Genomic DNA, 24,456 nt, shown 5'->3' on the forward strand with positions numbered 1-24,456 from the left:
ATGTCTGTGTGGGGAAAATCCTATTGGATTTGCAAACATTCTGTTGCATTGAAATGCCTGTAATCTCTGTTTAAGTAAAAAGTCTGTGCATGGGAATTTTTTTTTATAGAAGCATCTCATTTACGTATGAAACATACATTCTGGAGTTGACTGCAAATTAGATTTTGGTAAACTAAATTATATTTGGAATCTCAGAGCATATTTGTATTTTTAGGAGACTTCCATGCCCAGTCCTGCAAAGCAACTCATTCTGGTAAAACAGACAATGAATGTTCCGTCATTTTTCTGATGAATATTTCCAACCTTACTGGACTGGCTGAGGCTGATTTGGGGTCTGATCCTTATCGTCACTGGCAAACCGATCTGATGATTTAATTGAGACCAGGGAGTGATGTCTTGTTCATCCCACCTAACTAAATGTTTTCGGCTGCTTTCAATGACTCAATTCAAAGACAGAAATGAATACAATAATAAAAAAAACTACAATGGTGTTAGCATAGGAAAGTGGTGTGAGCCACCTCTGATACCCTCAAGACCACTAGCCACATAGTGCCACAGCCTTTCTGCTGAATAATTTTCCAACTCTGTGAAGCTTGTGGTAATTCTACAACTATACCGATTACCTCAAAGACAAGATTTTCTGCAGAAGAGTTAAGTTACTATCAGATATTGAGTGAACAGATGTGTTTAGGACAATGAGCTTGATTGTTTCCAGGGAGACCTATGGCTTAAGTGACCATCAAGTGGATTTGAGAGCCATACATATCCATTTCAAAGATAAAATGTTCTTCCATTAAAAAGGAATACATTTTGTGACTGGCATTGTGGCACAGCCATTAAGGTGTGGCTTGTGATACCAGATCCCATAAAGGAGCACCCGTTCGAGTCCTGACCTCTGCACTTCTGCTTCAGCTTCCTGCTACTGCACCTGGGAAGGCACTTGGCAGATGGTCCAACTGCCCCCAGGTGAGAGAACAAGATGGAGTTCTAGGTTCCTGTGTTTAACCTGGCCAGGCATTGCAACCATTTGGGGAGTGACAAAATGGATGGGAGATCTCTCTCTCTTGCTCCTTTTTTTTGTCTCTCCCTTTTGTCCTTCTGCTTTTCAAGTAAATAAATAAATGTCTTAAAAAGAGAGAAGTGAATCACTTTAGTACATAGCATCCTAAATGAAGTCCAAGTTTTTCACAGTCCATATAGACGAAACACTTAAGAAAACTAGATGGACCTTATGTATTATTTTGCTTCTGTATTTACTATGTACTTTTCAAAGTATCATTTTCTGAGGTGGGCATTTGGCACTGCAGTCTCCTCGGGGCAAACCTCATGGCACAGCAGATTAACCTGTCACTTGGGATGCTCATACCTCATAGGAAAGTGCCTGGGGTGGAGCCCCATCTCTGATTCTGCTCTATCTTCCTGCTGGTGTGCAATCAGTGGCCATGAACTCAATCTGGGTCTCCAACATGGGTTGCAGGGACCTGCTGCTTGCTCTCTGTGCATTAGTAGGAAGCTAGAACCCAGAGTGGAGATGGCACTTGATCCTAGGCATCTGTTCCATATGGATGCCAGCATTCCAAACAGCATCGTAACCTCCAATGCCAATGGCTGTATCAAAGTGATATTTAGCAGAGTATCTACTACCAAGGCAACTTTGACAGAGGGATGCTTAACAATAGAAATCACTTCACTAATAAGTAATATAAACAGGTCACATGGAATCTACACAGGAAACAAGCAACATCACTCAAGAACCAAGCTAATTAAAAGAGCAAAGCAGCATGATTTTTTTTCTCCTTTGATTACTGCTTAAAAATTTCCAAAGGGTATTATTGCCCTCCTTAAACCCCACATTTCTGTAAGTGGCTTTTCAAACTGTAAGCCATTTTTCTAGGCAAGGACTCCTGTGTGCAGATTCTCAGCCTCAATTGCTGATAGCATACATTTCTTACCTGATACTCATATTCTGTGAAAGGCAACAACTCAGAATCCATGAAGGAGCTTTCACTTCCGTTATAGGTTAGCATGGGCGTGGCTTTTTCAGGCTGAGTTGCTGTTTGTCTCCTGTACAATTCATAGTATAGCACTTTTCCATTTGGCTCAAGCGGTCCTGTCCACCACAGGGAAACAGCGGATTGGAAGCCTCCTGGAACCACCCGTACCTCTAGATGTGGAGGAGGCTGCCTCAACGGTGCAACCTCGGGGGTCTCTGTGGGTGTCCAGTCACTTGATGCACATCCCTGCACAGTGCAGGCTTGAATGCGTGCCTCATACCTTCAGGACACAAAGCACAGTTTACACATCAGCAGCAAACCAGATTTTCATGGGATGGATCTCTAAAAGACAAACTTCAAAAGCAAATTAAATTTATATTTATTTTCTCAATAGCTAACCTTTTTTTTTTTTAAAGAATTATGATGTCATGTTTCTGCAGAAATTTTCTTTCTCTTTCAAAGAAGTGGGCATAATTCTTTCCCCAAATAAGACCATCTAGTATAAACAAACTCCCAAGATTGTGTCCAGTGTGAGAATTCTGGTTTCTGCTGAATCCTGTCACACAGTAATTAAGAATACGGAGCTTGGTCTCCACACCACTTTGAACAGTCCATGACTGCTCCTACCTCTGCAGACTGAGCTACTTGACTATTCGGGAATGTTCCCAGGTCATGGAGGAATTTCATTGACGGAAGGTTTTGAGGTGACAAACCTCCTCATCTGACACCTGACATCCTAAACAGGCGTTATTATGCCTCAGGAAGACCTTGTGGGAGCCACTGCTAACGTAGCTACTAACTAGATTATGCATCATCATCCAGCTAACCCAAGCACCCAATTACATTTTGCCTGATAGCTGGTGCCTGTCCTTTGGAAAAGTCTATTCATACAGCAGTGACTTTTCCTTCCCAACAGAACAAACTTTTGTTAGAAGCAGTTGTCTATCATGCCAATGGGCACTTTTTGTTCTCAGTCTGCTGATTTGATGGCCCCCTCACTGTCTCTCTAGCACCCAGGCATCTTCCTTTCTCTGTTTCATTTGATTCCATCCTTTTCTTGTTTTCTTTCCTTCCCTCCTCGCTCACCTAACCAGTTCTTTTCTCTTCCTTGCTTACTGTTTTCACTCTTTGCTTTCTTGATGACAATTCTCTTTCCACTGTGATTTCTTTCGTTCCCCTTTCTCTCTCCTAGTTGCCTTCTCCTTGTGTGCCTATCTCCACCACGATTGGGCCCTGAACCATGGTGAGCTAACGCATGGCTCTGCAAGGCAGTTCCTCCTCCTAAGCCATTCTGTGAGATCAATTTTGATTTTCTGCATGATGATTGCTCATTTTCTCACTAATTGGTGGCAGTTTCAAATCCTGGACCAGATCACTTCTGCCACTTAGGACATTCCCAAGCTACTGATCAGTTAGAGGTGTCCCATGGGAAGACACATAAACCATTAATACTTAGTAAAAATGAGTAGACTAAGAAAAAAAAAACAGCATGAAGCCCAACTGCGTAAGTCATCAATGTCATTGATAGCCCCAGTCAAAGTGGAAAAAGAAGAAATCTTGGTGTATCCATAGACATTATAACTAAGTTTATCAGATGAGTCAAACTATTTTTCACCCTTAGCCTAGGAAAACTGTCCTTCTCATCCCTGGGAAATCTTGTTGCTTTCTAGAGATCCTCATGAATCAGAGTTTCAAGGAAGATTCAAATATGTATAATTTTTGAAACTTGCATGAACAGTCAGGTCAAGAGGAAACCAGCAAAAAATGCAGCTCTTCCTCCAAGGTGGACGCTTTACAACCTGGATTAGAGTAAGATGAAAACCAGTTCACATAGCGTGTGCGGTACCTATAGGGGATACCTGAGGAAGCTTTAATTACTGTTTAATATTTAATTAGGCCCTAAATAATTGTAATGAGTAGATGTAGAACACCATAAATGTTTCATTTAAACGGCACTATATATCAGAGATAATTACAGGAGGGATCAAATCTGCATTTCAGTAGGTAACAACAATCATTGGATTTTACCAGTGCTGCTTAGAGATCAGCATTCTTTCAGCCTTTATTTATTTTTTTTAGTGGCTCTGTTCATTTTACTAAATTTTAAGCATAAAATGTCTTTTATTACTCTTCTGTCTGTGGATGTGAGTTATATAAAATGTGATGGGGAAAAATGGTAGCCAGTTTTTTAAGCTAGGGGAAAATGGCTGGGGGTAAGATTCTTTTGAACAATTTTCCACGTATGTCATGGGATCCTTGCACAACCTGGAAGAAAGCACGAGCTTGCCAAGTGGCACCATCTGAGAAGCCCGGGGTGGGAAGTCCTGTGGGTGGTAAGGAACCAGAGGCAAAGGAGCCTCATTAGTCTTGGAAGAAGCACTGCATTAGGACTCCAGCCCCAACCCCAATTTTTGTTTTTTGCTTCAGTCCAATAAAACCTGGTGATAGTGCTCATTGTCATGCTTTTTGTATTTTAAATACTTCATTTTGCTTATAGTTAGGATAGCATGACTTCTCTGGGATTTGTACTGTCCAAGGGCTGCATGTTTTCAGGCAAAATCCAGCTTTAGGGAACTAAATCTTGACACTAACTGTTCTATGCAAGTGTAAGTGGTGGGAGGTTGGGGAATATGCACCTTGTGTTGAGAGTCTCAGTGGAACGGAAGGAGGGTTTCCACGCTAGTAAGGACAGTAGGTTGCTCTCAGGACACTTGGACAGCCACCCACCTGTGAAATGGCTTCAGCTGCTTCACTACAAAGGATCGTATACCAAAAGAAGTATGAGTTGTGTTTATGTGTGTAATTTTTGTCTCTCTTTCAAACAGCTCACGGATGAAGAGGGTATAGTTAACGATATCACCATTTGTCTTGACTGGAGTGTCCCAATTCACTAAGATCTCCTGGGGTCCCCTTGCTTGCAGTTTTGGAGGTTCCATCCCAGAGGGCGCAGATGGGCTGGTTCGAGCTCTGACAAGCAAACTCGAAATTCCGCCTTGGCTATTGTTGGCACTCACTGAGTAGCTGTACTCCACCCCGGGAGTGAGGGTAAAATCATGATAGCGAGTCTCTGGGCCACTATACAAGATGGTGCCATCCCGCCTAAGTTCATAACTTCTGATATGGCCATTTGGGTTTCTTGGGGGTTTCCAGGCAATTTCTATTGATTCTGAGCCTGTGACTTGCAATGTTGGGGGATCCATGTCCTCTGGTGGGGCCTCGGTGGTCCAGGCAGAGTTTGACTCACTTGCTGTGCAGCCTCCATTTGTACAAGCTATCAGAGAGAAATTGTACTGCGTATAAGGTCGCAGGTCGGAAACTAGCAGGTACAGACCCTGCCCCGCAAGGTACTCCTTTCCATCACCTCTAAGCACATATTCAGTGATCTTTCCATTCTGAATTAATGGTGGTGACCAAGATGCATTTATCTGACTGGCACTGAGGGTCCGAAGAGTTGGAGGGCTGAGTCCTGTGGGAGCAGCCTCTAGAGTTGTAAGGTTGGTAGGTTTGCTGATGGAGCAGCCCCCGCTTGTGCAAGCCAGGACTGCGTAACTATAAGTAGAAAAAGGAAGCAGCTCTTCGTCAGTGTAGTTGAATGTCACAGCATCAAAGCGAAAAGGATACTGCACTGCATTCTTTTGAAGCCTGTAGGACTGGATGATACCATTGGGCTGCTCTGGGGGGATCCAGGAGATCAGGACTTTTGGGGGACTCACAGAAACATAGGAGATCTCAGGTGCAGAGAGACCTTCAGGAGGTGCCTGCGATGTCCTGCCTGCACTCCAGGAGCTACACACGTGTCCTGCCGAATTCCAGGTGCAGACCCTGTACTCACACAGCATCCATGGCTGCAAGCCTGTGTCATCATACAGAAATACATCCCTTTCCGTATCCGATTCTGTGAAAACAATTTCCTCATCAGCCTGGATGGTCTGATTCCCCCACGTGTTCTCCTTGAAGCACTTACGAATCACCTCGTAGCGAATTATGTTTCCATTTGGGTTGACGGGGGCAGACCAGCGCAGCAGCAGCCCGGTGGACGTCCCAGACTCCACTGTAGGGGCTGACTGTGAGTCCGGAGGGGCTTGCTGGGTCCACAGAGGCTGGGGTGCTGAGTGTGCACAGCCCGCGCCGGTGCAAGCCTCTAGGGTTAGTGTGTAGAGGGTGAAGGGAGTCAGGCGGCGGAAGAGGAACTGGCGACTCAAGCCCGTGTACTCCAGCAGGCCATCGCTGAAGATGTTGTATGTCTGCAGGAAGAAGGCAGCAGAGGGAGCAAGTCATGGCAGGTGAGGTCTTGGGGTAGCATTTAGCTCCGTTTAACAGCTTATCCACCCCCGTCTCTGTGTTACATCTTGAAGTCCCTAACTCAGAAGCAGTCAGTATTTGATATTAGTTTCGAGAATGTTGTCTTTTCCATTTCATATAAGGGTCAGAGAAAGAGAAACAAAGTTTTGTTCTTTGCCTTTTAGAAATGGTTGCATTTTACATGAGAGCATTTACCTGCAAATCAAGTCTATTGTACCTGATTCTTTCCCTTCTAAGGTGCTCATGAGATTTCTTCTACCTTTATTTTGTTGAAACAGAGAATACTACTCAAACCTGCTACTCAAACCTGCTATTTGTTGCTTCATGTTTCTGATTTCATGCTGTGAAAGTGAGGAGGATCTGCTTACACTACCTGTCTCCTCTTGTTCTGGGAACAGAATTTAATGATTAATCTCTGATTCTTCCAGGATGCCTAGGCTGAAAATGTGTGTGGATGCACATAAGTACAATTCATAACATAGAGAAGGGGGCCTAACACACACACATGTATGCTGACATACAGAAGGGGGACTAACACACATGTATGCTGACATTCAGAAGGGGCCCTAGCACACACGTATGCTGACATACAGAAGGGGGCCTAACACACATGTATGCTGACATTCAGAAGGGGCCCTAGCACACATGTATGCTGACATACAGAAGGGGGCCTAACACATGTATGCCAATATTCAGAAGGGGGCCTAACACACATGTATGCTGATATACAGAAGGGGCCTCAGAGGTTCATGGAAAACATGCATTATATTTAGATTCCACTTTTCCATGAGCATTTTGAAACCCTCTTGTACATACACATATAGAAACTCCAATGACTAAGAAATGCCAAAACCCCACTCTAGTATTCTTTCTCTCTTCCGTGCCATAGCAGAATTGCTTACTTCTTTGGTGTGGAATATTCGTTTGCTCTAGGAAAAACCCCCAAACATTCATTACACAAATGTACAGCAAATTCTAACCCTATATTATTTGCAGTTGTTTTTTTTTTTAAGACAGGATGCAACTTAATTTGAATGGAGATGGTCTGGAGCTGGGGTTCCCCTCCCTTTTTCTTCTCAAGGTATCAGAGAGACAGCACACAGGTTTGTGGTAGACTCCTTGTGATGCTAAGTCTCAGCAGAGAACTGGTACCTTGAAGAATTCCTTGGAAACACATCAAGCATGGAACAGTCCCTGCGGGATACCCCTTAGGAAGCTTGACTTCGATGGGACTGTTAATATACTGTAATGTCATTGAAGATTAAATGGCTCAGACTTCTGGAAATCGATTTATATCAGATTACTGTATTTTGGAGTGATTTTCCTGTAGGGGTCCCTGGGAGCAAGGAGTAAGAGGCACGCTTTCTGAATGGGGCTTAGATTGCATAATCATTTTGCAAGCATCTGTGACTCCCTGGCACCCCTGGCTGCCCCTGATATTCATCTGGCTAGTCTAGCTAACACTAAATTCAACTCTCCTTCTAGACCTAAATTCCTAATTGGGTATGGAAGGAAAAACACACAGGGTGACTTGGCTCACTTTACATTTATTACCATACTTTTAAAATAGAAGATTGCCAATTTCTAACCCTGTTCTATTCTCTTATGTGTCTTCTCTCTTGTTTTCCAAGATGATTATTTTATCTTTTTCCTTTTCCCCAGCAATTGCCAATACCCTCTTGCCTTCCACACAGTTGGGTGTTGAGATAACCACATATTTCATTGAGAAACTGAACCAGGTTAAGATGAATGTTTTCATATTATGTATTATTGCCACGATGTCCATGTGAATCTAGATATCTAGACTTCCTTCCTTTTCCTTTAGATGAATTATCTCTGCTTCTATGAGAGGCTGGCTAAGCTCTCTAGCCCTTCCCTTCTTCTTTCCAAAGGGCTTCAGGTCCACAAATACTGTCACTACCCTTTGCATCACCAATTTATCTCCCTGTACTACTCATTTCTCCTTTTTTTATTTGTATCTTTCTTTTTAAAAAAGATTTATTTATTTTTATTACAAAGTAAGATATACAGAGAGGAGGAGAGATGGACAGGAAGATCTTCCATCCACTTATTCACTCCCTAAGTGAGTGCAATGGGCAGTGCTGCACCAATCCGGAGCCAGGAGCCAGGAACTTTCTTCCGGGTCTCCTACACGGGTGCAGGGTCCCAAAGCATTGGGCCATCCTCAACTGCTTTCCCAGGCCACAAGCAGGGAGCTGGATGGGAAGTGGAGCTGCTGGGATTAGAACCAACGCCCATATGGGATTCTGGTGTGCTCAAGGTGAGGACTTTAGTCACTAGGCCACAACGCCAGGTCCTATTTGTATCTTTCATTGATCTATTAAATTTATTTATGTTTTTATTTGAGAGTTGGTAACACAAATAGAGCTCCCATTTGTTAGCTCACATTCCAAATGTCCAGAATTGCTGGAGCTGGGCCAGTCCAAAGTTGAGATTAGGCAACTCAAATCGGACTTTTTTTTAAGGATTTTTTTTTATGATTTATTTTACTTTTATTTGAAAGGAGGAGTCAAGAGAGAATGAGAGACACATACAGAGAGATCGAACTTCCATCTGCTTGTTCATTCTACAAATGGCCACAGTGGTCATTGCTGAGCAGATTACAAACTAAGATCTGGGAGATTCCTGCAGGTCTCCCACACATGTGCAGCAAGCTATCTTCTGCTGCTCTCCCAGGCCAAAAGCAGGGAGCTGGATGATCAACGGCACAGAGCAGGACATCAACGGCACCCACATGTGGTGTCTGCAGGGCAGGCGGAGGCCCAGTGTATTACGTCACAGCACTGGCTCTCTCACGTCAGGTCCTTAACGTGGATAGAATAAACCTATCAATGAGTTATCATCTGCTGCTTCTCAGGGTCACCATGGCAGGAAGCTTGGAATCAGAAGCTGAGGGTGGGATGGCACCCAGGCACTCCATGGAATGTAGATGAATCAACCACAAGTCCAAACACCTGCCTTTTCATGATTTTTTGAAATAAAATTTGCTTGAAGCTAATACCAAAGTCCTAGCTACTGCTCCCTTTCTCTCCCTTTCCTTCCATCTAAGCTTCTTTAATGAGTCTGTCTGCATTTCCTTACTTAGCATTCTTTCCTCAAACTGTTCCAGCCACCATTCTACGGCCTGAGTCTCCTGCCCACATCAGAATAATCTCCTCTTTCCCAAATCCAGGGTCACTCCCGTATTGCACTTGGGACTTCCAGCAGCACTGGACATTGTTTTCATTGTTTGGGCTATTTCGCTCTCTTATTTTTCCTGTTTTGTCACTTGCTTCTTGTCACCTGGCTTGCTGGTTTCCCCTCTTCCCCTCTTCATTTCCAAATTTGAGTCTCCAAATTTCAGCCGCGAACCCTGCGGCTCTCATATTCTCCAGCGACAATTTTTCTATGGATCTGTTCCAGGTAAATGGGTTTAAATATCATCTATTTCATAATGATTTCAAACAGTTGGCTCAGTGATGGTCCCTCACAGGGGTTCTAGGCATTTACCTCTGACTGTCTATTTGACCCTTTAGACCTATCTAGCTTCCAAGCTTTTCTTCATAGTTAATAGCTTAAGGATAAATTTTATGAATCATCTTGACATGTTCCTTTTTCCTTTGTACTTCACATCTAATCCATTACCATGTTTCATCACCTTTACTTTCTAAATACATCTAACTCATTCCTATTTCTCAGCTTCCCAATTGCACACTCTTATGAGTTGCCTTCAATTCTACTCTGAATTCTTCAGTAGCTTCCAAATGGTTTACAGACCATTTACCACACAGCATTCCAAATTATATTTTAAAAACATTTCTTCATGCTATTCTTTTGCTTAAAGACTTCACTTATTTTTTTCATTGCACGTGAAACAGATAGCAAATTCCTTGTCGTTGATTTCAAGTTTGGGTGCAACCTGCCCTCGGTATCTTCTGGGTCCAGCTTTCTCTTTCCTACTGCGCTTCATCCATACCAGCATCCTTCCCGTTCCTAGAGTACATGAAGTTCATTCCTGGCTTCAGGCCCTGCACTTGATGTTCATTTTGTCTAGAACATTTTTTTCTCATATCTTGACATGACTAACTCTGCCTTGTCATTCAGAGCTCGGCTCAAATGTCAACTCAATTCAAATGATTATCCATTCTAAAATAGCTTGGCCAGGCATAATTACATTATTCTATTTAATTTTCTTCATAGCATTCGTTGCTCTCTGGAATATCCTTATTTATTTACAAGCTTATCATTTGCCTCTTTGCATTCCCATCATTCATTCACTCCTACACACTTATTCATAGACACATAGATCAGTGACAACAGGGACCTTGTCTAACATGTTTACTTCAATAGGTGCATGGAACTTAGTAGAAGCTCAATAAATATTTGGTGATATGTAAATAAAGGTAAAAGGAGTCAATATTCTTACTGTCAGTCACTCTAGGGAGAAGCAGTTGCTGAGATAAGAAACAAACACAGGAGACCTGGTGGATGTGAAAGGGGATCCTCTCACCAGATGAGAGATTTAGGGCTGTGATTTTGTTATTTTAAAATATATATTATGTATTTGGGAGAGCTAGAAAGAGAACTAGAAAGAGAGCCAGAAAGAGAGAGCTCCCATCCTGCCACTTCCCAGATGTCCAGGAGTTAGGAACTCAGTCTAGGTCACCAGGTGGTTGGCAGGGACCAACTATGTAAGCTCTCATCAGCTGCCTCCCAGCAAGAGTACCAGTAGAGAACCACAACTCAGAGTGGAGCCTGCACTCAAACATTGGCACTTCTACATGGGATGCTGATTTGCAATTTCAAGGCTGTGGATCTTACAGTGCAAGACTCTTACTGAGATTGGGCACATTCCGATCTCAGGAACAGGCAGGTAATCTAGCAGACAGGGCTTGCCTCCTCAGAGGAAGCCTGCAGAGAAGCCAGTAAGGGCCTATGAATTCCAGTAACTCTTCTAAATTGGTGTTGTCTTTAATTTGCCCTTTCAGAGGACTCTTAGGGAAAGCTTTATCAAGAAGTGCAGTTTTAGGCAACTACTTGGTATGAGATTGACACAGAGTCTTTGTGCCACCTTAAGAAGGTGTGGCAGAGGGTAGGCAGAGGCGCTACAGCAGCTGCAGGCTGGCAACTCTAGTCCCACTGGGAGTCAGTGAGGAAGAAGGCCTGAAGGGTGGCCTAAGATGAGAGAAGCTGGAGGCAGAGGCACAGCATAGACTGACTCCTCTGAGTGAAGATCAAAAAGGGTGATGAGATTTAGCTTTTCCTCCAATGAAGATGCAATGTTTGCACTCACAGGCTGATGGTGCCTGGGATGAAAATATGATATTGATGACATTCTTCCTCAAGGCCACATAAGGAAGAGGGGAGTTAGCAGACTTGCAGGGTTGCTTAGTGAGCTCAGTTCTAGAGTAAACCAGGCAAGGCTTATGCTGATAACTGTGCAGGGCAAATTAGGAGCCAATAAGAGCACAAACATGGAGTATTCAGTGCTCACCATCTGACATTCTGGCTTTGAATCTGAACTTGATTGTTTACATTGTGGAGTTGTGAGTTACTTGACCCTTATTTGCTTCAAGAGGTTCAGTGGTCCTCACCTAGTAGGGCTGATGAGAAGAGTACATGGTAATCCTTTAACCCAAGGCTGAGTTCGTAAGAAGCAACACACACACACACACACACACACACACACACACACACCCTGAGGTTGTTTTTTGTAATATATGATCAAAAGCTTAGAGGAATGATCAAGGAGAATTAAACCAGCTGTAAAGGGAGTTTTCCCACAGTGACCTGATGGCATGTCAGAGCTCATCAATTGACCTGGAAAACACCAAGCATGATTTGATATGCAGGAGAGACATACCTTAATCATCCCATTGGTTCTCAGAGGCTCTGACCAGTGTAGTAGCAACGCCCGGCCATTCTCTTTCTGTTCTACTGTGAAGTTGCTTACTCCACTTGGGGAAGACTCAAAGGTTTGAACCACAGCCCAGGGACTTGAAACTTCGCCTGCACTATTTGCAGCCACAATACTGACGTAGTAGGTCATGAATGGTTCTAATCCAAACAGTGGGGCTTGATGGCTGGTTCCCTGTAGGAAAGTTATTAGAGGGTCATTTTCTAAACCACAAGGCCGAAAGTACTTCAGTAGCACAAATTCTATAGCCAAGTCTTGAATTGCAATCAAGATAATTATGTGCATTTTTCCCCCCTGGTTGACATTCTGACTATATGGCCTAACAGTGCATGATGTCAGATAGGACCTTTGCTTTTTTCAGATTTGCAACACACAGGATGTGATATATGAAAATTAAACATCATTGTTGCAGTCAGATTATGGGGAAAGTTGGTGGCATCAAATAGCATGTCCAGCAAACAAACATATGGAAACAGTAGCAGGCCAACTGAATTATACATGTACAAATGCACTTAAAGTAGTTTACTATTAATACAAATGTGAAAATGTTCTAATTTCTTAAAAGTACCATTATTTAAACCATGAAATATATCTGGAGCAATTGTTACATAACTCTGTGAATTTAATCTTTGGCTACTTAACAGAAAAGGAGAAAATGAGTAGCAAAATTTTTATTCTGCTTGAAGAGAAGCAGTGAAACTAATTTTTAAAATTAGAATTATTTTTATTAAAAAGGCATATCAGATTTACAGAGAAGAAGAGACAGAGAGAAAAATCTCCTACCCACTGGTTCACTCCCCAAATGGCCACAATGGTTGGAGCTGAGCCAATTCAAAACCAGGAGCCAGTAGCTTCTTCAGGGTCCCCCTACAAGTGCAAGGTCCTAAAGCTTTCGGCCATTCTCCACTGCTTTCCCAGGCCACAAGAAGGGATCTGGATGGAAAGTGGGACAGCCGGGACACACACTGGTACCCATATGGGATCCCAGTGCTTGCAAGGATTTAGCCAGTGAGCTATTGCTCCAGGCACACAATGAACCTAAACTGAAGCAATGAACTAAACTGAAGCTAAGGATACTGTTGTTTTGAAAGGCTCTAGGGCACACTCACCATATGTACAGTGGATGAATGTGCCTGATTGAGGTGAAAAGTGTGGTAGCTGTGTATGTTCAGGTACCGTGTGCGTGTGCACACATGCTATTGTCTGTTGTGCATCATCCTCACTGGATGTGGATAATCATGAGGAAGCTTTGCCTGCGTTCATAGCATACTTACATTTATGATCTGTGAACCTGGCTTTGGTTTACTGGGTATCTAGCCATGCTAGTGAGTCTGCCATTGTTTTCTTGCTGAACAAAGAGGGGAAAATGTGTGGTGGGGAAGGGGAAAGTATTTATGAAGGGCATCAAAGTGATGTTTGAAAAAAATTCTTCTTCATCTGAGGATATGTAAATATTATATAAATTATATCAAAGAACAAGGTGACAAAATGAAACTAAACTACTTTCAAGTAAACCTGGTTTAACCAACCCTTTAACATTGTAAGATAGTTCTTGGCACTATCTTCTCATACTCTTGTGGTACATTTCAACCTTGTTAATGCTGCCTATTGTATGTTAAACGCAGGAGAAGAAAATACAATTTCATTTATGAATCAAAAACTTGTAAAGTCCATTTTCCTATTTCAATAAGTCCCATTATGCTATTACTTGCTAACCTCTTGAAATCGTTTAATATTTAAACATTTGCAAAGCGACAAGACTCTGAAACAAATTTTACAGAAATACTAATTTCTCTTTTTTAAAATATTAAAAGTTAGATCATAAATATTTCAAAACTTATTTCTGCACAACATTAGATTGGTCTTTTAGACAAATATAGCAGAGAGGTAGAATGGCCATAATGAATATTAAGTCTGAAGATGCCACAAGTTCCGATGACAAACATTCTTTTCTGATAAATGATTCCTTTTCTTGGAAAATAAGGCAAACACAGGCAAGATTAATAATGCAAAAAAGAATCACTCTTTGTTCAGAATATTCAGTAATAGCTGACACAAATGCATATGCTCCAAAGCAAATAGTAGTCACCTCTAACTGGATATATATAGAGAAGGTAGGCTACGGGGGGACATTTAGAGAGAGTTTTTATCATAAGAAACATGAAAAACATGTGGGCTGTAAAGGAAAAACATATGTATATTGTCAATGGCAGCACCTGCTCAATTACAGTTTATTTCAGAGCTGAGAATTCCATTCAGCCCCTAGATGGCAATGCTATCAAACGCTTTTGGTAACATGAGTACTTAATGATTAACAACCAGCATTCTGTCATCCAACACACTCCAGGCAACCATTAAAAATATAACAAAAGTGATTTCATTACAGATTCTTTTAATAAACATTTATGGCTCAGATCCTTGAAAGCGAGAGTATTCAAAATATGTGGGCTGCAAACCTCCACCATGGGAAGTGGAAACACAACATAGTGGTCTCAGGAGGAAGTTCTTTCACTCCTGGCACAGGACATGTTTCTACAATGGGTGCTGTTTTACTTAATCTGGCCTGTGCTGGTGTGCTTTTAAAGACTAAAAAATAAGAACATCTTAGGACGTAAGGAATTTATTTACTGTGGTATTACAGGAAAGTGAAGTTTTCATATCATGTTCATTTGTTATTTCTGAGAAGCAACAAAAAAAATCACATGCAAACATTCACAACCCTTACATAGTACTCACTAATAGTTATGCTTTCCTGTCAATGAACTGTAAAGGCCACATGCAAAAAAGGAGAAGATTTTGTCAAAAATGTACCATGGCCCTTCCCAATTAATTCAGCGACATTTTCAGAAATAGTCTACATTATTCAAAATTTCTTAATTTAGAATATTTCTGCAATATTTGGACACAGTTCACTCTTTGGAATGGGTTGTATCATATTCATTTATTCAGGCATTTGTTTGTTTTCCCTAGATTCGGACAATGGACTTGAATACTGTGATTTTTTGTTTAAGTTTTACCGTAGATCTTAAAAGTTGAATATTCTGCATTTGCCTTTGGAAATGCAGCATTGTGTCCCACCAACTAGGGAAAGCTACCACTGAAACCAGTTTCCACCCATTGACACATTGGTTTCCTCTCTCTTCCTTCTATATATATTCTGGAAGGTCAAAGGCCTGATGCAAATCATTGTGTCACTTCCAGACACATAGGCAAGACTTTCTGTAATAATCTGCTAGTTGAGGTTCTGTTGGCAATTTGAACTACATTTTAACTCTATATTTTGCTCCCAGGGACACAGGAAACTATTTCAGCAGCCTGGCAATTTTACACCATCTCCTCTGATTATTTTTGATGACTTGAAGTGCCCCAAAGGTGGCCATGGGGTCAATAGGTTTATGTAGGTTGAAAATGATCAAAAATTAGCATTGATCTGTAGCTGTCAATAAAAGACTGTGTGGGGATCCTCCATGCACAAATGTTTAAACTGCAAAAAGCTACCTAACTTAGTCATCTTTGAGTTTATTGATTTGATGATCCAGCAGTTTCCAGAGCCTTCCCTCTGGTTTTCATGGTGCATTTTTCATTAAAGCCACTTACCTTAGCTCTTAGGAATCTTTTTACCTGGTTTTCAGGAATGAACTAAAATAAGAATATAGAAGACTACTGTGCACAGGTTATTGTGTATACTTATTATATGTTGGGAAAGGTTAATGTTTGTCATCACAAACATCATTCCAAGCCAATGGGATTTTTTCTTGCTCTTTTGTGTTTCACGTAGTATTCTTACTACTCTGGGCTCTCTTTCCACACTGGGTGAGTTTTGGATTATAAATTCTCACCAGGCGGCAGGCTTCCTTTCTGCCATTGCTTATCATGAATGTCAAGGTCCAGAGAAAAAGTAACATCAAAAGTCTGCCTTGTTTATGCAGTTTCAGAGAAATCTAAATATACAAACTTTTATATTCTTTACTTGAACTACTCGGATGCTTTATCATGTTATGTAAGTGGTCTTCAAAACCTCATGGAAAATATGAGACATAAATTTCAAAAGTTTTTAGCACCAAAGTAAGTTTATTGTGCTTTTTGTATGAAATTTTTGATGAATCCTTGTATTTTACCTTGCTTTAATAATTTAATAAAGAATAGCTATAGATAAGAGCCCAAATTTTCTGGTTTATATTACAAATAAAATCAGGTAGTTTAAGCTCTTGTTTTCCATTTCCTAAAACTCGTAGTTTTGGAAGAAGTGAGGTAAGCCAACTGGATGCCTTTGCATTGCTGAAAAATCAAAAGCTAGGTAATTTGAGGCATGAATTTTATAGGGCCAATTTCCATTTCAATTTAGAAAGTTAATCGTTGAGATCAATGATTAATCAAGATATTTATGTCGTGTACTTATTTTGCAATCCTGATTTGAGTTAGTCTCTGCAGAAGTTATCTATTTACTAGCCAATTGTCTAGCTTGAGTACTTATACATGGACAACTAAGCATGAGTTTTCTGAGCTTGCAAAAGGTTGATGCTGTAAGAACGTTTCCAGTGGTTTCACTTGCACAATTCTCTGCCCATACACTTCAAAGCTGGTAAGACAAAGCAGACATTTGTTGATACACATATAGGTTGACTGGCTCTGGAATGAGTCTTAATCCAGAAAAAGTAAAACCAAATATCCTCTAGGTCCATGACCTTTTAATTTGCCTCGAAGGTATAAATTGCCTAGGTGGCAGCACCTAGTGGTATGCTAGAGGCGCCTAAATGGTTGTCGGCATCATTTAGCATTATAGGTCTGCTGTTCCATTCAGTTCTTTAGACATTTTTAAGCATTTTGTATAAGAGACTCATAAAGTTGTAGTGGGGACACACAATAGATAACACAGTCTCTTAACCAAGAAGTTTGCCATCTATCACAGCAGATCACTTCTGAGTGTAGACATATGCAACTCCAGGTGTAGCTGCACTAGAACTCTGCTAGGGAAATACTCAGCAGATATGAATATTTCTAACATGGAAGGTAGGAAATGAGGATTTGGGGAGGATTTAATTGAAAGCATGCCTTTGATACAGGCCAGGAAGAAAGAAGCAGAATTGAGCAGATGAACATGGATGAGAAGTTAGAAGAAAGAACAGAAGGAATAAAGAGCAGGATGTGCCCGAGGAAGAAACGGTGGTTTCATGTGGCTGAAGTGTAGAGAGTACAGGGGGAGAGTGGGGATGAAGGCTGGAAAGTGAAATAGGATCTTGTGGTTGAACTGAGGAGGGCTGGAAATGTCATGCTAAAGCCCTTGGACTGCATTTATTGGAAGACAATGAGTAACATCAAGCAAAACATTTTAAGAATTTTGTGTAAGCATCTCTACAATGACATTCAAAGAAAAGGAAGAAGAACTTTCAAATTTTACCTTATTGTGCTGCAGACCATGGTCAGTGACTGATGGACCGATACATCTACCATGAATTAAGTAACTCACTCATCAAATTATTGTTTAACCCACAAACATAGGATACCATTTGTATAAAGTAATAACAGAATATATTCTTAGGGATAAAAAAAAACTTTATTGAATATTTTCTCAATTTCAATATTGGTTATCATTCTTTAGACATTACTGCTTTACTTCTGATTTCATTTGAGAGCGTGATTATACCCACTGAATAGAATTAAAGCCAGTTATAGTAACTTGTGTCCTGACATACCAGCAGAACCACATGTACCTGACCTGTGTTGCTCCTGTGAGTGGGGACATGGGTGTGTGGAGCTGTCTGTCCCCTTGCCCTAGATTCATGTACAGATCAGCAGCTACAAGACAGCTGGAAAAGGTTAGCGATAGCACTGTGGACTGGGATGCAGAATGGGACTGACTCAATGGTGTACACACATGTTGAAAACATCCTTATCTCTGAGGTGTAGCAAATGTCATAGAACTTAATTTGGAAGATATCAAGAAAGTACAAATGTGTGCGATTTCTCTTTAGAGAATGATGTTGTATATAATTATAATTGGAAAGTCACAGCCATTCCTTGTAACAATTACACATTTCTGACTTAAAATGTTTTGCTTGGATTATTCACATGTGCACTTTAACATTTTTACATGAACAAATACATTCAAAATGGGAGAATAATACGTGAAAAGGAGGAGTGCATTTTTTTCTCTCACTTGGAATTTCCCATTCATTTGTAGTGAGAAGCAAAAAGGCAATTTCATTCACAGACATTTCCTTTAAAGACAAATTGGCTCTATCATTTCAATCTATAGAGCAAAAGCTACAGTTCTTGCAAAATGAACGATGAGGCCTCAGTTACCATAAAAACATTGGAGGAAAAAAGAATCATTTTGAAATGGCTCATTTTTCAATGGGAGAAGAGGAAAAAATTAAATTTGTGGTAATTAAATTTTAAAGTGGCAAATCAGTCACACTAAATATTAAAAAGCAGTACTTCTGATCTATCAAAATTAAAAATGTGCATACTCTGTGACCTAGCAATTCCACCCTGATAATGTCTTTCATAGAAATACTAGCAATAATCTTCTACCCTGTGGCATCATCACCCCGTATGGGCACTGGTTCGTATCCCAGCTGTCCTACCTCTAATTCAGTTCTCTGCTCATGGCCCGGGAAAGCAGTGAAGACTGTCCCAGGTCCTTGGGACTCTGCACCCATGTGGGAGATCTGGAAATGGTTCCTGGCTTCAGACCAGCTCAGCTCTCGTTGCTGCAGCCATTTTGGGGGACTAAACCAGTAGATGACTTTCCCTATCTATCCTTCTTTCTGTTAATCTACCTTTCAAACAAAAATAAATCAACCTTGAAAGACAATAGCCAAACTATTCTAAAATGCATATAAAGGGATTTTATGCCAGCCATAGTTTTGCCCTTGTTCCAGCTATGATTAAACAGATTTACTGAGGGCTTTCTAGACATGAGGCACCTTTTAAAAGTCTGAGGATGCAGTACAAAGCAAATGGACACAGAGTACTACCATCTTGAGTTTTGCATTATAATAAGGAGAAATGGACAATTACTTGCATAGATAAGGATAGAATTTTCTACAAAGGGACTCAGTTGACTGAAGTATCAACTAGTACTGGGACTTAAACAGTAGCTTGGAGTGAGATTCTTGGCTTAACAAGTGGAGTAAGGAAGATCCTTGGAGAAGTAGAATTAGGCAAGAATGAAGATGAAACGAGCTTTGTGAAGAACTGGGTTTGAGGAAGGGACTTTGGTTCAGGAGGGAGAGCAAGAGCAGACACTCTAAGGTAGGTACAACTTGGTGTTCGGCTGGCAGAAAGGAACTAGTGTGACTGAAGTCCATAAATGAGGAAGAGAGCACAAAATATGTCCAGTGATGGGCAGGATGCCAACGGGATACATCTTGTTGGCTTAAGAGAAAACACTGGAGTCTTACTCAAATTCAGTGGAAGATGATTGGATGATTTCAAGGAAGGGAGTAGAATCACTTCATTTGGGTTTTAGAGAGATCACTCCAGGTGCAAAGGGAAGAATATAAATGAGTGATTGTGTTAAAATGCTCTGGCCGCTATCACAAAATACTACAGGCGGCTGGCTTCAAAGACAGATTATTTTTTTATGGTTTTGGAGTACAGAGGTCCAAGATCAAAGGGATATCAGGATAGTTTTCTAAAAAGGCCTATTTGCCTGGCTTGTAGAAAATGATCCTTGGGGGCTGGCAAGGTGGCTTAGTGGCTAAATCCTCGCCTTGCAACTGCCGCTGTGCATGTGGACACCGTTTCATGTACCAGCTGCTCCAGTTCCTATCCAGCTCCCTGCTTGTGGCCCTGGGAAAGCAGTTGAGGACGGCCTAAACCCTTGGGACCCTGCACCCATGTGGGAGACTGAGACTCTGAAGAAGCTCAATGCTTCAGCTCCATGTTCCTGGCTTCAGATTGGTTCACTGTGGCCACTTGGGGAGTGAACCAGTGGTTGGATTATTTTTCTCTCTGTTTTTCCTTCTCTAAGTAAAGCTGCATTTTAAATAAAAATAACTAAATATATATATATTAAAAGAAAATACTTCTCATTGTGATTCTACATGTGACTTCCTCCAAGTCATAGACCAGAAAGACACACACCTGTCCTTACAAGAACCCAAGTCCTAGTGCAGCAGTGATCCCCTCCCTCCTCAAACAACAAACAAATAAAAACCTTTATAAACCCAAAGATCTCTCCAAAGACCTGTGTCCAAAGTAGTTAGGGCTTTAATATATGATTTTAGGTGTATATAATTCAGTCCATACAGGGGTTAAGAGAGAGACAGTCTTAAAGAATAATAGGCTTTTTAAACTTTCCCAGTAGTAGAAAGAGTGGCTAAGGTTGTAATGGTGACAAAGATGGGAGTAAGTGAATAGCCTTATGTTTTGGAAATAGAGCTCACGAGATTATGATGGATTGGATTAAGAAGGAGAGGAAAGAAAGGGATCCAAGAGACCCCTCAAGTTGTTGCTCTGAGATGGAGGACAGGTCATGGGACCTTGCACTGAGATGTGGAAGCCTGAAAAAGGACACATTGCTTAAGTTGGAGATGCCAAATGAATTTATGAAACTGTAGCTCTCGATGGAGACTGAAAACCTGCATTTGAGAGTCACTAGACATGTCCCACCAGATTTACCCTTACATCCACCTGCTTCCTAGGACTTCTCATTTGAATCTCATAATTGATCTCTCTCTCTTTAAAATATGTTTGAAGCTCAGTGTTACAGAGAGAGAGAGAAGATGAGACAGAGAGAAAGAAAAAGAAATTACCTACTGGATGACTGTATTACTCCACCAAATGGCTATGATATTCTTGAATGGGCCAGGCTAAAGCAAGAAACTTGGCATTCCACAATGGTCTCACACATGCATGGCGGGGACTCAGGGACTTTAGCCATTATCTGTTACATTTTGAAGCAAACAATCAGGGAGTTGGACTGATAACAATAGCCAGGACTCAAACTGGCACTCCGATATGGGACGCTGCCATGACAAGCACAACACACTGCAATAGACTGCCAGCATCCTCCACAGAGCCCTCTGGGACCTGAGGCGCCCCTAGTCCTACACCCACAAGAAGACAAGCCTGCCAATGACCTCATTGAAGATACTTTTCTTCTCAAGTCTCAGGACGACAATGTAGCCCCATGGACATTTTGATTTTGGTCTTGTGGGAACATAAACAAAGGATTCAACTTCCTGTCCAGGGGAACTGTGAGATAATAAATACGCTTTGTTTTTTAAGCTATTAGGTTTGTGACCCTTTGTCATGCGAGAATAGGAGACCAATATGTTTTATTCTTGTATGGTTCTAGGTTAAAGAGGAATTGGTGCGAGATATGTGGGGAGAAATGAAGTGAGCCATAATTGCTCGAGAATTTGCTGGGTTATGTTGTGACACGGAGTCACAAATGGGTTCTAATCATCTTCATTTTCCTCGGATCCATATCTGGATCTTTCCAATCACTGATTATTCAACCAAGAGTGACCCTGGTATACCCACTGATGCTCGGGGCTGGCCCCACAGAGATGTCAGCGCCATGGGGGTGTTACTTTGTGGAACCTCTCTATACACAGTACCATTTAGGAGGATGGTGATTCATACTTTTTAGCTTAGCAGGCAGATAATTCCTTTACCCCTCTTTCCTTCTCCCAGCTCTTTCTAAATACTGTATAAGGTTTAACACCCCCCCCCCAATAAATGTATTTTACCCAAACCTAGAGTGTTCAGTTTTCCTAATTGAAATGTGCCTCATGTAGCCATCAAAGCAGTTTCATTTGCAGTCTCCTAATCCCAACTTTTTAAATTGATGGCAATTCCAACATTCTAGGTTTTCGGCCAGTATCTTTTAACTTTAAAACACATTCAGAATCCTACTAGTTCTTCCACCACCTCTACTAATTCCAACATGTTTGATTGCATTCTCTTTCAGCTTCTACCACTGCAGTAATTTCTTTGATTAAGCTCCCTGTTTTTTAACCTTGAACATCCGCCATCTATACAATCCTCTGAGTGTTTTTTAAAACAAAATCATGAAATCCTGTAGTGGCTCTCAGGTCATTTGTAGAAAAAAAACACCTGTTTTTTCTTCACTGTTGAATTTCCTTTATGATATATCCTACCATTAAGCCATGTAAACTCCACTGTCATCATTTTGGTCTTTTTGCTGTTTTTCAAACCATCAAATTCCCTCCCTGAAGATTCTATAGTGGCTGATTTCCCTATTTGCAGCCCATCCCCCCACCACCACAATTCTGCATGGAAACTTCAGCATATCCAAAGCTCTTATAACTTTCCAACAGACCATGTGTCTATTTATTATGCCTTTTTCCCTTTCTGCTTGCCTTTACTAGAATATTAGCTCTGCTAAGACAAGAACTTGAATCTTCCCTAACCCAAATGCTTCTCATTGTGCTGTTTATAAGGAAATGCTCCAAAATGCATGTGTTATGAAGGAATATGGATAGAATTCATACTGAAGGGATTGGATAAAGAGTAATGTTTCAAGTGGATCTCAGAAGAAAGAGTAAGCTAACTAGGAAATAGAGTTTAGGTTAAGTAGAGGAGAGGGGCCATTATCAAACTCAGTGGCAGAAAACGATGGAGCTGAGTAGAACAGAAGAGAAGCAATTAGTAGTAGAGGCTGAGGCAAGACCAGAGTAGTTGCAAGGAAATCGGTAGAGAAAATGTGATCTCATGGAAACCAGCATTTCATATAATAGGTAACATTAACAATGTCAAGGAAGGCTGAAGAATTAGGTGAAAGGTCCATCTGAAGACCCTGATGACACATGATTAATACATGCAGTGCAGTGGAGCAATGGGAATGGAACTTTGACACTGAGTGGTTTGAAAAGAGAACCACGTGTATACAAGTAGAGGCTGTGAATACTGACACTTTCCATCAGGGACATAAAACGGTAGTTGAAAGGTCTAGAGAGTCACACTTAGAATGGTAGACACTAGGTCCTGTCTTCATATTGATGGGAATTCTTCAACATTCAGCTAGGGGCTGATTGTGTCAAAGAGAAAGGTAATGATATTTTAAACATGCAGGACTTCCTCCTTATTTTGCATATGGAGATCAGGTTAGCCAATGATCTGGGTGTGGCAAATGGATATGTATCTGCCCAGAACTCAGCCAGTTAATTGAGTTATCTGTAGCCTCTATGATAACTCAACATGCTTTACCTAGAGATGCTATCATTGTACGCTTAACTCTACACAGATAGGTTTGTAACAATATTTTATCAAAACATGAAGTGGTAAATAACGTATTGTATCCATGAGGATTACAGTAATTCTTCCATTTTATTTTATTTTTAAAGATATACTTATTTTTTATTTGAAAGGCAAATTTGCAGAGAGGAGAGACAGTGTGAGAGAGATCTCACACTGATCTACTGGTTCACTCCCCACATGGCCATAACAGCCAGAGCTGAGCTGATGCAAAGTCAGAAGCCAGAAGCTTCCTCCTGGTCTCTCACATGGGTCCCAAGGACTTCAGTCATCGTCTGCCACCCTACCAGACCATGAGAAGGGAACTGGATTGGAACTGGCACAGCTGGGATATGAACTAGAGTCCATTTGGGATGCCAACATTACAGGCAAGGGATTAGCATATTTCCTTCCCTTTTATATTTTAAACTTTTAAGACAATTACCACTTTTGATACATTGTGCTTCGAAAGTGAAGAATAACCAATGAGAGGATCTCTACCTCCATTCCCTTCTCCATGGGGAGGTTTTTAGACACTGTTTGCTCTGCCCATATTCTGCACTTAAACGCTGCCTTTGGAAAGACCTTTCCTTCTGGGCTTCACAAAGGTTGTCTATTCACTTCATTGCTACTTGTCTTTTAGTTTTGAAAAAGGTTTGAAAACTTTATTTCAACTGCAGTTTACAGAATCAGGTAATGTATTGTTAATCTCTGAGTGGCCTACTCTCCCTATTTCCTATAATCCCATTTCTTTAGAACTTGAGAACTCTATATCCTCTTTTCAAAGTGTCACTTTCTGTCCCTGTTCACAAAGCATGAAGGAGAGGCAACAGCACAGATGGCTAGTTGTCCATCTGAACTTTGCAATGACTTCTAACATCATTCACCTGCTGACTGTTCTGTATTCTATTCATTGCCAGAGTCAAGCAGAAGAATCAAGTCTTAAATTTTCTAATGTGAAAGTTAGGGACATGCTGGACCTAGGTCTGGTCAGGAAGTACATGTACAGGAACTCCTCCAGCCTGCCTCTCT

General features: G+C 41.1%; 1 protein-coding gene across 1 annotated transcript in view; it reads right to left on the reverse strand.

Moving 5' to 3' along the window:
• Window positions 1-24,456, reverse strand: part of USH2A (usherin) — a 617,249-nt gene that overhangs the window by 35,685 nt on the left and 557,108 nt on the right. The window contains exons 61-63 of the mRNA XM_040985311.1: window positions 12,160-12,387; window positions 4,722-6,238; window positions 1,953-2,274 (exon numbers count right to left, since the gene is read on the reverse strand). Of these exons, the coding sequence (XP_040841245.1) occupies window positions 1,953-2,274; window positions 4,722-6,238; window positions 12,160-12,387 (2,067 nt within the window). The remainder of the gene's footprint in view (window positions 1-1,952; window positions 2,275-4,721; window positions 6,239-12,159; window positions 12,388-24,456) is intronic.

This window comes from Ochotona curzoniae, unplaced genomic scaffold (genome assembly GCF_017591425.1).
Source record: "Ochotona curzoniae isolate NIBS_2020 unplaced genomic scaffold, NIBS_Ocur_1.0 contig_430, whole genome shotgun sequence".
Taxonomy (NCBI): domain Eukaryota; kingdom Metazoa; phylum Chordata; class Mammalia; order Lagomorpha; family Ochotonidae; genus Ochotona; species Ochotona curzoniae.